Consider the following 18112-nt stretch of genomic DNA (forward strand, 5'->3'; position numbering starts at 1 on the left):
TTTCCTTTCATGAGCCTCTTCAAGCCCATCTTCCCATGGGAATATTAATTCCAAAACACAAGTATCCATTTAAAGATCGTATTACAGTTGAAAATTGATTTTATAAACATAAAAAATTATCATTTTTTTTCAAAAACATGTAGCCCTACGACATCTCGAGTCTTTAAAAATATCCCAGCTTCACTGCATCTGAAGTATGTCACCTGTAGTGGTAAACTGTGAAATTTTTCTCCCCCTCGAAAATCTCGCTGCTGTCTAACCAGTCAAACAGCTTTTTTGACATAGATTAAGAGCAGAGGAGAAACAGTCTTGTCCCGAACCATCCAACCCTGCAGCTCCGCTCGCATATTAGACAGCCAACTCCACTTCCGTGAGGAGCGAGAGATAACAGCGCACATTCAGCGAACGTCGTCTTATGGCCATGAAACGCTTTCTAAATATAGTTCTGTTGTTTTGCATTTCTCATTTTCTCATCATCTAATGAGTCTGAACTAGATTTCCCCAAAAGTTCCTTCTTGAATCATCCTCAAAAAACACTTGTAAGATGTTCTTAATGTTTCTCAAAAATAAAACGTTTATTTGATGTGTTGTTAAACTGGGCACATCTCAGTTTATGAGCATGGTGGTGCAAGAAATCTCTGAAAAGCTTTTCACTCTGTTCAGACGGAAAGCATAAAAGTCAGCCTTCAGTCACATTTCTGATAGACCCTAAATTTATAGTCGAGACAAAGGCTACACCCACACTGTCCATCAAGAGAAGCATCACTCTCATTAAATTGTGTTTTTTACAGCTGCAGGAGCTTTGAAAAAGTAATGGAAGACGGACGAAAGGAACAAGACAGACAGAATACATTTTTATAAAGAAGATACATAAGGTTAACAATCGAACATCTATAATCTCTGAATTAAAGTTCAAGGAAGGTGGCTTCAAGATGACTTAAGACAAAACAACTATATAAATAAGTAAAAATATTTAAAAAATGTTTCTTAATGTTTTGGTATTTGTTAAAAAACAAATAGAATTGCTTTAGTTATGCCAAGCTGTAGAATTTTTTATTGTGTAGGAAATTTTGAAAACATTGACATGCACATTGCAAAGTTTAATCATTTAAATATTGTTCAAGGCTATGTTCAATTGAAGCATCACCCGACCAAGTGAAGTGTGCCATATGCTCAAACCAAAACTTTAACATAGCCAAAGAAAGAAGTTTTAGGACCCTGGATTGCACTCAGAAAGAATATTAAGACAGAACCGGGCTGTGCAAGACAAGCACTTTAGTCCTTGACTAAGATTGGTTTTCGATCGTGGCAGAGATTTGCCATTAACTGAAACTCTGCAATGTCCAAGATGAGAAAACCTTTGCACCAAGACACTGAATTACCACACGAGTCCAACACAGCTTTGCAAAATATATTATCTTTAATTTATCTAAAGGTGCTTCCATCACAGGACTGGATAACACACAGCGAGACAAACTACACAAATGCTTCTCATCTCCAGCATGTCACACTCTTTCTCGCCGTGGGTCTTTGTTCACCTCATAACAGCTCGTACCATCGGCCATGAAATGCATCATTAATAAAAAGCAATAAAGTCGATGTGCGGGTCGCCGCCTTCCTGGCTGTGGATCAATATTGTTTCCACACATCAGCGCTGGTGACAGCGACTGTATCCCTGATGGAAGTAATAGAGACAGGTGGAAGTGGGTGGGCTGTGCGCGACTGTAACGGAACGACAAGGCCAAACTTATGTATCCCGCTCAAATTAATCAAGTGCGTTTGACAGAAATGGTCGCGATTTGAGAATCGTAAAAAGCTCATTACAAAGCGGGCCTGTGTGTTTCACTGCCATTCTGTTGCGGGGTAATGCTGATACATCTCAAGTTCGTGCAATATTTCAGCTTTACAACATCTCATGACATTCAATCTTTATGACATCTAAAGTACTTCAAAACATTTCAGCAACACTATTACTGTACCTGAAGCATTTTACAATATTTCATCTTTTCTAGATGAAGAACCTCATAGTAACCCAGCTTCACTATATGGAATGGATTTCTACATTTCATAAAGCCAAACATATTACTACCATATTTTACTGAGCCTAACGTGCTTTTACAATATTTTACAAAGCCAAACATATTACTACCATATTTTACTAAGCCATACATATTTCTACCATATTTCACAATGACAAATGTATTTCCACAATAATTTACAAAGCCAATCATATTTCTAAAATATTTTGCAAAGCAAATTAATTCTACAACATTTTACAACTGCCAACTATTTCCACAGTATTTAACAAAGCGAAATATATTATACCGGCCAAGCATATTTTTACAGTATTTTAAAATGCCAAATTTATTTCTACAATACTTAGTAACATGTACTTCATCAAAATTACAAAGCTAAATAATTAATTATGTAACCAAGTCAAATTGATTTAAAAATTAGTTTAATAGCTCTTAACAAGCTGAGCCTGTGTGTGCGTTTCATCCTCATGTTTATTCTAAGCAATGGGAACAGTGTAAAAAGTTGAAAATATTGTTTCTGACTGTCAGAGGTCGCTCTGTATTCATCTGGAGCGCTGTAACATCAGTTTACAGCCTTTATATGCAAGCCAATGCTCAATATGAGGAAGCATTTTGTGAATAATATGAGATATTGCATCAGACATCAGCGTTCAAAATACAACAGAATCAGCACTAACTGATTCTCGCTCCGAAGTCTTGTAATGAGGTGAGAATTTAATGGGGTTCCTATCCCAAATCGCATGACCACCGCCCAAACATCCTGAGGAGCCGGGATCAGAAACATCCCCTCGATGTGATAAATTGAAGCCATAAATGCTGTAATTAATTTCAGCGCTCGCTGATGTTTAACGATCTGAAAAGAGTTAGTATTAAAGTCAGGTCCCTGCCATTGATCTTCAGAGCCAGAAGGCATGATGGAGGCTGTCACCAACATATTAAGACGAAAGAACCATAATTATCAGACATTTCTCTTCCTCAATCTCCTTTTCTATCTTCTCCATCCGTCCATTTTCTCATTCCTTCACCATGACATTCTTAAAGGAACAGTTCAATAGAAAATAAACGTTGCCATTATTTACCCATGTCGTACAAACATCCACACTGATGTTTTTCTGTGAAACACAAAAGATGCCAGGCAACAACAGCTCAAAGCTTTAAAAGGAACAAAACTACCGTTCACAGATTTCAGTCAATAAAGTGACAATTCAATGACACCGGACTGCTGTTGTAAAGCTGCTAGGAAGATGCATTGAAAATCTGTAAATCTATATTCAGCAAGTTCCAAGGTTTTCTATAATATCTTTTCCTATCAATTTCGAACCAATTCTTTTTGGTCTGCTGGTTTGTTACCTTAACAGTTCATATGTCATTTGTACTTGGTGACCAGAGACTCTCCCAGGAGTCTATCAGACATAACACTTGCAGAAACATGATCCAAAAACTCAAAGACCATCAACCTGCTCCATGAGATGAGAAAATGTCCTCAGTGTGAATTGCTTAAATTCAAAGTCATGTTCAACGCATACATTTGCTCATGCTGTGAACAGGACTTGACATACAGATTACATAGTTAAAAGTATTTGTTCTAGTTACCGGCAGAAAATAAAAGCGCTCATAAAAATCTGATACATACACAGGCACAGCACACTCCACTTTTCTAAATCCTATTTTCAGTATCATGCACTTTCCAGGTCTCTTCCCCACAACACAATTATAACTTGCTCAATAGCTCACTAAGCCCCATTCATTAAAATGGAAATGAGGAGCTAGTCGACCCTCTGAGTGTGTACAGCTGCCTTTTATTGATCCAAACTGGAGTGTTTACTAAAGGGATGAAAAAGACGACAAATTTCCGTTTATTCTATAATTCACCGCACTGCTCTGTATCATGGGGGAGTGAAGTAAACATTCAGAGCTTCTGATCATTAAAGTTTGACTTATTCTGCAGCTCAATCTGGGCTTTTATTCTTTTCTCGTTCTATTTTTCTTGGGCCCTCTAAGAGGTAAAAGGGGGGTTGGGTTTATCTCTACCGGACCTGCTTTTAGGTTCACATTAACACTTGCTCATAAATATGAATCACCAATCTCCTTCTGACGAATGGAAGTATTTGGCTGCATCCAAATACCCCCTCTTGCGGTCTTGGCCACTTGCACGCGATAGGAAGTAAGAGCGCAAGCCTGCCCCATGTCATAAAAACGCCAAAGTGCAGTGCCCTTAAACCCACTAAACCCACACTATCTTGAATGCCGCTTCGGCGCAGTATTCAGGGCTAAGTGTATCCCATCATGCATCACGTTCTGGATATAAATCATAAGACTTTTTACCAGTGAGATGTTGCCGAAAGCTTTCCAGTACTACTAGTTTCTAAAGGGGTCATATGATACAGCTAAAACAAATATTATTGTTTCTTTAAGATGCTATGCAATGTGTATACACGATTTAAGGGTTAAAAAATGCTGTATTTTCCACATACCTTGCATTTTTGCATCTCCTCTTTGCTCTGCCTCTTTGAAACATGCAGAATTTTTACAAAGCTCATGTCTCTGAAAAGCGAGGTGTGCTATGATTGGCCAGTTAATCAGTGCATAGTGATTGGTGGAATACTGCAAGCGTGTGATGGAAATGTAACGCCTTTTAGGGCGGTCTTAGTTAAATCATACCACCAACTGATGTAGATGTGTGGGGGTGTGGCTACACAAGGCATTTCAGGCAGGTCTGGGTGAGCATTCGCGTTTTGATAGAATGCATCTTTCCTTCCGAGACTTGAATATTTGCATTCTCACGTGTCTTATACATGCATGGGCCACTTATAACACACCAAAGACATTGAAAAAACACATATTCGCGCCATGTGACACCTTTAAGATACCCCTTTTTGTATCTTAAATTTTTTTATGTTGGGCTGACGTGTTATTCTTTCGTTTTTCGGTACATGAGCTTTTATACGATACAAATGAAGCACTATAAAAATAAATCTAACTTGACTGTAATTATATTACTGTGACATATAATTTTATAGTAAAACGTAAAGTGTTGCACATTTTTTGGTGAAAACTCCAGAGTTAAGTATTTTGTTAAACTGCTTTTTATCACATAATTAGAAACACCACATTAATTACATGTTTGCACCTGCTACATGGGTCCTGTTGGGTTAGAAATACAACATGCTCACTTGGCATCTTCACGCCCACTAGAACACTTCGGCCAAAAACAGGAAATACGTCATGAAAGTAGTCAAGTGGTCAAGTGCAAAGACCGCAAGCGGGGGTACTTGGACGCAGCCTTTTTCTCCATTGCGCTCACTTTTTATAAGGCTATAGATATTAACAGCTATAGTGCTGTGTGTATACAGGTTGTCCTGACAACAAATGTTGAAATTTCAGTTTTTCAAGCAATAAAATAACAGAAAGGAAACAAATTACATACAGATAACAAGATAAAAATTAAACCAACCCTATAAGCTTGTGTTTCCTAATATTAGTCAAAGCATTGTCTAACGTAAACTAATAATGAACGATATGTCTACAACATTTATTAATCTAACACACTTTCTAATACGTTTGTATACACAACAGATTTATACTTAATAAAATTCTGTTATAATAATACATATTTATTGAAGTTATTTAAGTAATCCAGCAAAGAGAATTTTTTTGTGTGAGCATAGTTGTTTGATTAATAACGATATAACAGACAGATATTTCATCATATACTGCATTGCGACTCCTATGTCACACAACGCAATGCACTTGACGCGAACGCAAAGGAGCCACGAATCAGCCGGAAGTAACGTCAACTGCATTGATTTCAAAGAAAGGTATCTTCTCATATTCTTTTATCGAAAGGAGTCTTTTCTGAACTTTGAAATGAGCCAAATTCTTTGTAAGTGTTTCTAGGTTCTCTGTTCGCCACCTTAGGTTCACACTGTCAGCACCTGATATGATGTTAAAATGTGTAAAGACATATCAACTAAATTAACAAGAATATTAATTAAAAATCGTTAGGTTATACAAACCATTCGCAGTTGTTTTAACCTAAAATAAAATATCACGAATTATAAATATTTTAATATATTTTCTATAAAATAACAATATACATCTCAATGAATATTATTTATTTAAATAAGTAATATTAAAATAAAACTACTTAAATAAAAACGTTTAATATTATAAAAGAAGAATGGAACAATGGCACTGAATAAATGTTGCTAAGAGTGCATGTAAGTAGACAGAGAGAGACAGAGGGAGGTTTACTGTATGTGATTCGTGTTAGCTCAGATGGGTAATAATGAGTGCTCATTGAATCTCTAATGGCAAATTTTTGTTCCAGTCTCACTTCACTGGACTCCACAGCCAGCAGTAAAAAATAACCTACAAGCTTGTCAGATTTGCATAGGCAGATGACAGGAGACGCACACATATTTTGTTTGAGAGATTGAGGGAAACGTTAAATCCTTATATGGCTGACCCAAAAAGTGCAGAAAACGAAATTCACTTCCGTAGCCTATCTCATGCAGATCTGAGCTTCTGTTTGGATGCTGAGCTAAATGGCAGTTTCCAACCTTAACAAGCAAACTGGGACTGTTAATGTGTAGAGCATTTGTTTAACAAATTTGTTCTGTAACAAACAAGCTGGAGCAAACACACATATACATTGCACTGCTTGTGTAATTACAGTGAGTTGTGGCTGTAATCTTGCTTTAATGTTCTAGCTGATGTATAGAATTCATTGAGAGACACAAACTAAAGGCCAGAAATCAAGAACAAAACTAAAACGCTTCCCAATAAACGCTGTTAAAACTGTTTGCCAGAGAAGCTGCCGTAAATCTCATCATTTTCCTTCAACAGGTAGGCCATATCAAATAATCCCATCTCTCTCTCTCTCTCTCTCTCTCTCTCTCTCTCTCTCGCTCTTTCTCTTTCTCACACCCACAAATAAACAAATATCACAATGGACTATTTCCAGTCTAAATGGTGCTTAGAATGTGATGTGTTTACGTGTGTGTGTGCTATTTAAAAATGTTTCAGGTAAAGCACCATGGATAATCATCTTGAAATAAATACCATATTACAGTATTATGGTAATTATAAACTACTGTGGTATATAACAAAGTTCCACACCAAGCTGATAAACTAACAACACTCTTCAGAGACTCAAATTAACGTCTGATTTCAATAGATTTTTCATGACTATTGATTCTGAGTTTGCCGGTAGCATGCCTCCGGCCATTACAACATGATGTTAATGCATAAAAATACTCTATTCATCACCCAAAAAGAAAGATATCAAATCACATTTTTTATCATACTTTTAGAAAAAAGACAAACGTGTTTATAGTCATAATTTATCTGATTAATGGCATCTTGGAGTGATGTACTGCAATGCATTTTATGAGGGCATTCTCTTCTAAGAATATTACTCAAATCCAAAAGAAGATCATTTCGCTGCCAACCTTTTGCTTTAAGTTGCTTACTAGGAAGCGCACTGCTGTATATGTTTTGAAAAACAGCCCCTGTATGATTTTATACTTCAAAGGGCCTTACGTTAGCTTTTGTTTAAAAACTAAGCAATTTATGTCCACTCTGACTTCAAATCATATTGACACATTTTGGCATTTTCTTCCTGAAATTATTTGGCTCATTTGTGAATCGTTTTACAAGCCCAATTTGAAGAGATTTGAAATGACAATTGCACATTTTTCTCCCCCACCCAAATATTTGAAGATTGAATGGTATGTTGTGTTGAGTTGCTCAAGATAAGAGCTCAGAATAACGGAGAGCTTACTATCATACTTTGCGTACACTCGTTGTGTGCCAAAGCCAAGGTTGTGGGTTTAAATCAAGCAACATTTTTGATATTTGAACTACATACCTACTTACATTACGTTTCGGTATAATTGAAATAACTGTACTGCAAAAGTCCTTCGCAATCGCGACAAAATGAGTCGGTGGATGAGTACTACAGTGCGCCGCGGGTCCGTGCGCTCCGGTCACCCGTGCGCAAAGCATCCATCTGTCAAACATTCAGTCGAAGCTCTCATCAGTTTGGTAACTCTGAAAAAGCTTTATTTCCCACATGCATCCACATAAAACACATCCAGCGAACAGTTGTCCTTCTCCACAGCATTGGTGAGAAACGCGCAAAGCACATGTCCGCGAATGCAGCATAATTTTGATCCGATATTCAGTTCATTACGCACACCGCTTGTTCATTTCGCGGGATCATAACTTGCTTGTTCCCTGTAAGTTTGACTTTAAGGTGATGTACATGCGGCAGTGCATGCAATCTGCAGCTTTTAAAAGATGTCAGGTCTTACCTACAGGAGACTGATCTCATCTGACAGATGGAGGGTCTTCTGTCTCGTGTTCAGCTTGGTGAAGAGATGGGAGACAAACGCGCACAGAGAAGCGAATAGTCCCCATCTCTCTCTCTTTCTCTCTCTCTATCTATCTCTCTCTGAAACACACACACTCTCTCTCTTTCTCCTCAGCATCACAATATGAGCGCTCATATTCAACACACGCGTTGCACTCTATTCATCTCATATTCCTCCAAATTAGTTTTCATTATGATTTCTATCACCACAACCTGTCCCCATAGGCTTTATAACCTGTAGATATCACTGATTTAAAATATAATTTGGTAGTTTTTAGTACCATTAAAAAAACATCTGTGGATTTTTGACTACACGTTTTCATAAATAACTACGGTTGATTTGTGTTTCATGTTTTTTATTCAATTGTAGTATTTGAATTGTTTATACTGAACTAAAACGCCAACCATTAAACCCCCTTTCACATAAAACTTTTTTTCGTGCTTACATAAGGCATTATTTATTATGGTTATTAGCCATTTTGCTCATGGGGACCATTGACTGCAAGATCATTTTAGGTTGTACAATTACTGTGCAGACATTTGGTGCCCACAATGTGCACAAAATTTGACACACCTCATTAGTTTTATATATAATTTTGTACCAAATTGCTCTCTAAACAATAATACTGTATTTAGTCATCAGTTGGCTGCAATATCCAATAAATGATTCTCATCAGTAAATTAAACACAATAAAGAATTCTTAATTTTTAATAGAGCCGTTAATATTTCATATTCCGCTGCAAACTGTTGAAGTTGCCCTTTCTCTGTTTTGTTAAAACTGAGATTCAATCACCTAAAAGATTATTGTCTGTCATTCAGGATATTGCTTGGGATGTCTGGTTCTGTGTATCCAGCACTTTAAAAAGTTTCAAGAATCTGTTTCAGATTCATAATAATCTACATATAATCCCCATAAATATTCATAATATTGTGTGAAAAGTACAAAGTGGGTTTGTCTAGCGCTGACAAATGGGGTTCCACATAACCTGCAATGCATTGCTGTCAGCTCATTTCCCCGCTAGTGTAATTTCAGCAGGGATCCGACTCCAATCTGTTTATTTCTAATTTCATCGTATAAATAGAATAACAATGATGTTGAGAATATTTGCCTCGCATGCAGCCCCAATAACTGGAGAAGATGAATGTGCAGTGTAGTGTTTTCATACAGGAGAGTTTGTATGCCCGCGTTCATTACAACGCCCCAGTTTAGCTGGCCCCCATTTTCTGCTGCTGATTCTATCTCATTGTTACCAGGTGGCTTCCAGTGACAGGAACGTAGAAAATCTGCTGACAATAAGCCACGGCTCAAAGAAAATGAGAAAAGGAGGACACACCAGCAGTATGGTGCTTTTTCGTCGTAGAGACGTAGGGGGCGAGGAAACCATGTTAGAAAGGAAAGGAACCAGGTCCCCTGAGGGAAACGTTCCAGCGAGTTCCTGTGCTTCAGATGATGGTTCATAAACTAGCATCATCTGTGAGGGCCTGGGGAATCAAAGCGGAAATAGTTTGGTGCCAATAAATGGGGAAAAAAAGAAAATTGGAGAGGATTTCGGTGTGAGGGGTGAAATGGAAATTGATAGGCTGTGGCAAAGGAGACCTCCTGAGGAGGAGGTGATGGGGGGTCACAGTGATGATGAGATGATGAAGGATGTCCTGTGGAGTGTTTGTGTCCTGTCAAACTGCATTGTGAGTTTGATTAAATGCTGTGTAAAATGAGCACTCATTGATTTCATGCATATGGCACCCACACATGCCAGCACACACACACACACATACAGCAAGCACAGCCATCCAAGCATGACAAAGCCATAGGGAATAAAACATTCTTTTCCGTTCTAATTTAAGAATCTCTCTCATTTAATGCTGCGTATTACACACCATTGCACACATCAACCGATTATCTCTGCATCGCAAGCCTCTGCCTTTTTTTTCTACTTCCGACTGAATAGAGTTATTTGATCCACAATGAAACTGCACTCCCTTGAGCGCAGATTTGACAAATAGCACATAGCGACACGCATTCTGCAGTGGAACATGCGGTTAAGGATGCTGCAGACATGCAGTCAATATCATATTCTAGAACAGGGAGTGGTTTTAGAATCCTATAACCTTCTCCGAATTGAGATTAATGTCGTTTTGCAATCATAACTGGAGGCATGCCAACATGTGCCAGGTGCCTTATTGCTCACTTTATTGGTTGGGGGTGCAAGCAGAGATGCCAGGCTTAGATGCAAGATCCAGAAATCAAATAAAGCCATTACCAAAGAGAAAATGGGTTGAAGAGTTTTTATTTATCTTAAGCTAGTTTTCTTCCTCCCATTACTACAGTATATCTCTTTATGTCAATGCCAAGCTATGCTGAAGTTGAAGCTCTGCTATGGGTTTTCTGGTCCCATGTGTTTAGTATTTGTGGTTTAAATTAGTAGTGGAAATTCTAAGTGAAACTTTAATCTGATATTGTTTTATATAACCAACGTGCAACAAATACAAATAGATTCCTTTTCGTGTTGAATTTGTTGGTATGTAGACACATTTACCTCTAATCCTCAATGACTAGGACCTCGTATGTTTTTGCAACACAATTCTGCCATCTAGTGACAATTTGTTGAAAAATAAGCACAAAACTGGCTCATATAGTCCTAAACCTACCTTCCTCTGCATGACAACATTGCATCCCAGGTCTGGAAAACCACTTACTGTTACAAATGGTAATAGATATTGAATTTCAAAATAAAAATATTGTATATTCAACTGCTCAAGCTGAAGGATCTCTTCGGGCTCTTAAACTGATTTTAAACGTTTTAAACTTGGTCTCTTTTCATCATCTTTAAATAATATCATACAAATAAATGTTTAAAAGAATGATAAGAAAAGCTCTTTCAAAAACTATGATGTACAAATTACTTATAATTATTATTTAATATAAAAATATTAAACAAAAATAGGATATGCAAAAGGATAATATATAATAATGTTACGATAAGTAAACATGAAATTATAGAAGAGGAATGCGTTTTACGCTTTATGCTTTTATTTTTGTATGGATATGCGCAGCTTCCACGCAGAATGGAGGTGTTCATATACGCTCTAACGCTGTGTGTTTCTGCGCAGTTCATGCGCAGAGTGGAGGCGCTCGAACGTACTAGCAACGGTCTGATCATCAAAGAACAGCCGTGAAAACATTATTGTGTTCATCTGGGTCGAGCAAATTCACCTTTTACCGAATAATTCACCTAAATAAACGAACAATGATCGATAACCGAGTGACAAGAAGATGAGTTAAATCTGTTCGCTGAAAGAAAGAGGCGGAATTTCTCATTTTGACAGGTTAGTAAACTCAAAGACATTCAAGCAACACTACGCAGCTAAAATAATCGAAAATACCAAAATATATGACACTTGCTTTGCTTAATATCTGAATATCTCACACCTTTAATGTTTCTAGTTAACATTTTAATATTCATGAGAGCTCAGAGATTGTATTTCGATGTGAAATGAAGGTTTTCCTCTGTGTTTTGGTCAGGGGTGTTGTCATGTCTACAGGCCTCAGTCTGATCCGAGCAATGATCGGTTCTGAACATCTCAAACCTTTATTCTCATTTAATGTTCATGTTATAAAATAATTGTGGAATGTTTAAATAAGTTGACTTTTTGTTAACAGATTTCGGTCTGAAATTCAACTTTAAAACAACAGTCATCCTTATAAATGTCAACATTCAGCCTAACGTTAAATGTCTCTGGTAAATATAGTATGAGTAATGTAATTGTTTAAATATTGATAATATTTTAATAAACATATGTTAATATATTTTTGTCTAGCTGACCAACGTATACATTGAATGCATTGGTTCACTTTTAATTTTCTAAAATATTTTACAGTTTTGTAGTTACTGTTGTTGTGCAGAAATCAGCTTGTTGATTTGACAATCCATCTGACATTATTTGCTTATTGGTACAATAGTTATAATTCAAATCTTTTGTCCTGATCTTCTGATATGTTCTGTTTTTTTATAAAATGTCCTGTAAATGGTTTGGCTGCAGTGGATTTGGGTCGTGATATATTTAGCCTGTGATTTCTGTCTCTGCTTCTCATTTGGGCTTGTTGCTATATTGAGAATGTTACATGAACCACGAGGGTTATATGAAAATGATCAAAAATATTGCAGGTGTGCATATTGCAATGGTTTGCAAGCACGATGTTTTCATTACTTCAAGTTGTGTGTAGTCATAGTAGAGACACCGGCGAGAAAAAGTGTGTCAAGCCTTTTCCCAACGAAACCTGAAATATATTTGGTTTTTAAACATATTTGGATGTACTTAAATCTAATTCAAAACTTAAAGGATTATCACATTTTTGTATTTAGCAGGGTATTGCATATTGTTTTTCTTGCAGCTCTACTTGTTCCACTTCTTCTCATTTTTTATAGTTAAAATAGGTATTGTTTTGTAATGTTTATGGATACAGTGTCGCGGGAAGGTGTTAAGGGGTTAAAATATTATTCACAGATATGACAAATTGAATTCTTTTAAAAGTGGAGTAATATTAGGTGAAGTGGAGCTTTATGTACTCGTATTAAGAAACAATGAACAAAGAGCTCAAGCTGCTGTTTACACGTGACTTTTTCTACTTGAAGGACATTGTTTCCTAAACAGTGTCCTGTTTGTTACATCTGCATATATAGTGATGTCACTGTGTTTTCTGAGTGAGTGTGATGCACATTTTCTCATTCTTTGTGTTAAATTGTCGTATTTTTGTTCTCTTCACAGTATGGCAAGCTGTGGCGAGGTCAATCTCTCTGTGGACACCCTGACTTCTGGAAAGAAGGTGAGTGGAGAGTCTGTGATGGATGGAACTCCTTCGTCTTCATCTCCGTCGCTGCCTGTTCCTGAATGCGCCATCTGCCTGCAGAGTTGCGTCCACCCCGTACGTCTGCCATGCCGCCATATTTTCTGCTTCCTGTGCGTCAAGGGAGCCTCCTGGCACAGCAAGCGATGTGCCCTATGTAGGCAGGAAGTCCCCGAAGACTTCCTGGAACGGCCCACTTTGCTTTCTCCCGAAGAGCTGAAGGCTTCGGCGTCGGGAGGGCGTGGGACGGGCACTAGTGGACACGCTTGGTACTATGAAGGACGCAATGGCTGGTGGCAGTACGACGAGCGGACGAGCCGAGAGCTGGAGGATGCGTTTAACAAAGGCAAGAAAAACGCAGAGATGCTAATCGCCGGTTTCCTGTACGTGGCCGACCTGGAGAACATGGTGCAGTACAGGAGGAACGAACATGGACGCAGACGTAGGATGAAAAGAGATGTAGTGGACATTCCTAAGAAAGGTGTTGCCGGACTTAGACTGGATCCAGATCCTAACCCCACGGTGGGGGCAGGCTCAGGAACGCTGCCCGTAGGAGCGGATTTAAGTGTAGATGGAGCTGCGGTCGAACGAGAAAGCTCGGCAGACGGAGCGGACACTGGGGTCAATGGAGGGCGTTCTCAAGGCGTCTTTACCGCCGCTCCCGTAAGGCCGCCCACTGTCTTGGGTGGTCACCTGACGAGCCCCGCTTCCTCAAGTGCAATTCAGCTTGTTCAAGCTTTGGCTCAACTCAATATCAACCCCACTGAGCCTGAACCGGAGGAGGAAGATGCTGATGAAGAAGACGCTTCTCCCGCTGCGGACGCCTCTGGGTATGACTCGGAGTCCGCCACAAGTGAGGATGACACCGAGCGCGCTGAGGAGGAAGCGGCGGAGGCCTCCCGGGGTAGCCATAGACTGCCACAGTTGGACAGACCGACTCCTGGTGGTGGGCCTGCACCAAGCAGCGATCGCTCCGGGTGCCCCGATGGTCAATGCACTGTCACCAAGGTCTGACCCCAGCACAACTACAGGACTCCTACCCAACCACCACAACTGTTGGGAATTTCTAACCAAGCTCTAAAATGCAAAAAAAATACATGAATGAACCATTCAAAGAAACACAGACTGGGGAATGGGTGGGGAGTGGGGTCAGATGGTTTTAGTGTAAAGATGAGAGGCTGTCTTTTTCTCTCACTCTAAGACGGCTGTGCCAGGGCTGTACTCTTTAAATGTAAATTAGAGGCAAAACTACAATAAAACGTGGTTATCGCATCTAGTACCCTAATCTAGTTCACATATGCATTTTCAGGATTGCACCAAAGCAAATTTTTAGAGCTCATTGAAACAAAATATATCATCCAGTGTACTGCGTATTTGATAAGAAAAGAGATTTGCCAAACTGTACCTTCGATTTCACCCCAAAATCACAAGGAAAAAAATATTATGCTCAAAGAAAATGTCGCTGTTTATTGAGATGGGATGTTTTTACAGACAGCTTCTCATTACTGGGGGTAAACATTTTATTATGGGCTGTTTTAACCCCATGTTGTCAGTGGTGATTCATTTTAGATTCTTAATACATTAGTGTTTAAAATGTTAATTTCAAATATGCATATTTTTAAAACCGCAATGTACAAGTATAGTTTTCAATTTAAATAATGTTTAAGTTTTTTTTTTTTACCTTACAACAATAATAATTGAGGTGACGGGATGTTAACAATTGTGGTAACACTAGTTTTCATTTTCATTGAGAAAAATGTCATTTTCTATTTTCATCCTTTTGATTTTGAGGTGAAATACGACTGAGCTCATATTATTGCTTCCATTTGATTGTCAAGTATGACTCAACAGCATCAAATGTTAATGAATATAAAGAGATAGCTTAAAAATTAACTGTAATGAACTTAACAACTCATTAGAAATGCCATGTATCAGTATATCGATTTGTTATCATTCGAAATAGTCTGTTAAGGCATGCCGTCATAAAATGAAATGACATCTTTCGATAGGAAAACCATGCCCAATTTGCATCTTTAATAGTTGTTTGATTAAAGAAAATATATATTTTGTTTAGCACTTCAATGGAAATGTAAACCATCTCAAGCTGCTGCAGAGGTGTCTAGATGTTTTCTTATGTGTGTGATAAATAACAAGCATTAGATTTCAGCATTTCAACTAAACTTAACGAAACAAGTATTTATTGTAGTTTTGCCAGAAAAAGACCCTTCAGTAATCTTACATTTGCTAGTGTTAACTGCGTGTGTATTCATTTTAAGCAACATATTTTTCTTTCTGTCTCATCTTGGTGTGCTTCTCTGTTTCATGGATTTGCATGTGTTGATGTGAGCGAGCGAGAAGCCCTGGACTACGACCCTTTCTTTTATCTGACTGAGCAAATTGTTTTCAAGCATAGGTGTCAGATTTGACGTTTTTGAGATTTTAATCTATTAGGTCTGAAACAGATTGTTTGCAAGTATGTAAGCACAGAGCACACGACCAGTGCACAAAGCGTGCTGTTACATTTCAGTCTCTGTGCTTCTTAGATCACATACTTACGTGAAGTTTGCTTTTGGCCATTATTTTCAACACTGCTAATTTTCATCGTCATTTGTTCAGGTTCATGGTGTAAACAAAGCGAACGGAAAACTTAGTTAAAATTAACTTCTTTTTGGTGTATTACTTTTGTTTGTTAGTAGGATTATCTGAAAAATAAAGTGTTGTCTGTTATTTGTCAGTGATTAAACTTTTCTGATGTCTTAATTACAAAACATTAAGTTATATATCTTCTAATATTGCGTGTTTTACTTGTAATGAACAGTGTAACTAGAACTGATGGTCCGGTGTGTAAAATTGCTCTTATTCATATCATTTTACAGCAGTTTGTGTAAAGACCAGTTTGTATATATAAATATATCAGTCAATTCTGCTAGTAGTCCATGACAATATCATAAATCTTTTAAACTTCAACAAATTAAACTCTAAAGTTATTGTTTGTTGTAAATGTCACTTTTCCAGTGAATCTTTTGATTTCCAGAAATCTCATAAAGCCAGCAGCATGTGATTTTTAAGTCAAAATCCTGCCATTGGTGTGTGTGTGATTCCCATCCGATGGCTTCTGATTGGTCTGTGTGCATCCCAGGTTTCCATAAAGCGGAGCTAAACCTTTTTGTAAACTTTACTTTATCATTATTGCAATACTGTATTGTATTTTTTGTGACAGAGCTGTTCACATCTTACAGGCCAAGAATTTGTTAAAACACTTTATTATTCAGGACCAGTATGTTTGGTGATGAGTGGAGCTGAATGGGGTATATGCAGATGGGGTGATGACGTACTTCCGCTCTTCAAGTGATAATGATGTGTTTGGTAAGAAAACATTCAAATTTCAGCGAACCAAGAACACAACGGCTGAACATTGCTATATGCCTTTGTCATCATGCCTCAAGTAAGTGCAGACAAGTTGACTTAGCTTTTTTACACATTTATGAATGTAGCTTGACACGGATAGCCTGAAGCACTTCTCCTTTTTGGTTGTTGATGTATCTAAGTGTTTGGATCATTTGACCATAATCCTGTGTGCATCTTGAAGCGACAAAGTGAAAAGCGCTATTGCTTCCATCGGAATTTATGTGCGCTGGATGTAACAGAGCCATGGATGACATTTTAGCAGACATACATCATCGCTCCATGTGCATGTACCCCATTCTGTACAATGTCTTCTATATTTGGTCTTTGTGGGCAACAGCCCTTGTTCATTGCCAATAACCAGGTCAGTCATCTCTTATAAATTTCCGGGCCAAAATTTGTTGCAAGAAGCATTGATGTTAGCTATGAAGTTTTTAAAGACCAGTTACGTTCATAAAAAATCATAATAAAATGCAGTTACGCTTATGTCTGTACTAGATTTACTTGAACTGAATCAAATGTTTCAGGCTTTGAACTTGAGAAAATCGGCACAGCTGAATGTTGTGACTGGAAAGTGTGTTTGAAGCTCAACTCAAACCCAGATTTGGGGATTATCTGTATGCTTAAAGACCCCATGAAATTGCTTGATAAATTATTTGATTTTTTATTTTGATGTTTTATATTGAAGCAGATTGTAGGAGCGAGTTTGTTCCTTTTTCATGTGTTACGGCCCTACCCTTAATTTACTTCAGAATTGCAAACCGTAACTTGCCTAGAGAGCTATTTATTATTATTTAAAATACTTATATTGCTCTCATGCCATATAACATTTAAGCAAACCAGTCCAAGTCCTTGTCTGTAGACAGATGTAATAGAACATAATGTTATTTGCATGTCTGTCTTTACAGTAGGAGAGACAAATATAGTGATACAGAATATAACTTCAATCGGTTGTTGGGTGTATTAAGGAAAGGATTTATCTGTCGGCAGTATGGAGTCTGAGGCTCATGACCCCTGGTGTCTCCAGGCACTCCTGTAGCTCTCCAGTAAAGTCATTAAAGCTTTCCCGTATGGCACCGACTTCCTCTTGTATTCCAAACAGACATCCATCAGAACATCTCAATCTGCGGGGTGTCGATTCATGGACATACGGTAGCATCTCGCTCCTCGAAATAGCCATGGGAATGTTTGTATAGCTGCCGTTCACCTTCTTAGCTTCAACCAAACTTGGTGTCCTGATATTTCAGGACATACTTGGACTTTCCTTGTAGATCGAATATGTATTTATTGTACGCAGGTATTTGTGTATGTATTTAGGGACAGTGACTCGATATGTCGGCACTGCGGCCAAGATGATCTCATTCTGTAACGCTCTGCAATAATGTAAGAGAAATCATTAATAACTTTTATTTGACACCTCTCTCTCTTTCACTCTGACGGTGATATCT

At 38.0% G+C, this 18112-nt stretch overlaps 2 protein-coding genes across 3 annotated transcripts in view; one reads left to right on the plus strand and one right to left on the minus strand.

The window, feature by feature from the left end:
• The window catches only part of LOC130409361 (cadherin-11), a 56032-nt gene extending 47577 nt beyond the window's left edge, over nt 1–8455 (minus strand). The window contains exon 1 of one of the 2 annotated variants that reach the window (XM_056733295.1): nt 8354–8455. The gene's annotated coding sequence lies outside the window, so the exon portion shown is untranslated. The remainder of the gene's footprint in view (nt 1–8353) is intronic. The other variant, XM_056733293.1, reaches the window with a different exon arrangement.
• Nucleotides 8456–11545: 3090 nt separating this feature from the next.
• rnf146 (ring finger protein 146) lies at nt 11546–17114 on the plus strand. The gene is made up of 2 exons (XM_056733868.1): nt 11546–11740; nt 13181–17114. Exon 2 carries the CDS (start codon nt 13182–13184, stop codon nt 14271–14273), a length of 1092 nt encoding a protein of 363 aa, XP_056589846.1. The 5' UTR covers nt 11546–11740; nt 13181; the 3' UTR covers nt 14274–17114.
• Nucleotides 17115–18112: the final 998 nt, after the last annotated feature.

This window comes from Triplophysa dalaica, chromosome 20 (genome assembly GCF_015846415.1).
Source record: "Triplophysa dalaica isolate WHDGS20190420 chromosome 20, ASM1584641v1, whole genome shotgun sequence".
Classification (NCBI taxonomy): Eukaryota; Metazoa; Chordata; class Actinopteri; order Cypriniformes; family Nemacheilidae; genus Triplophysa; species Triplophysa dalaica.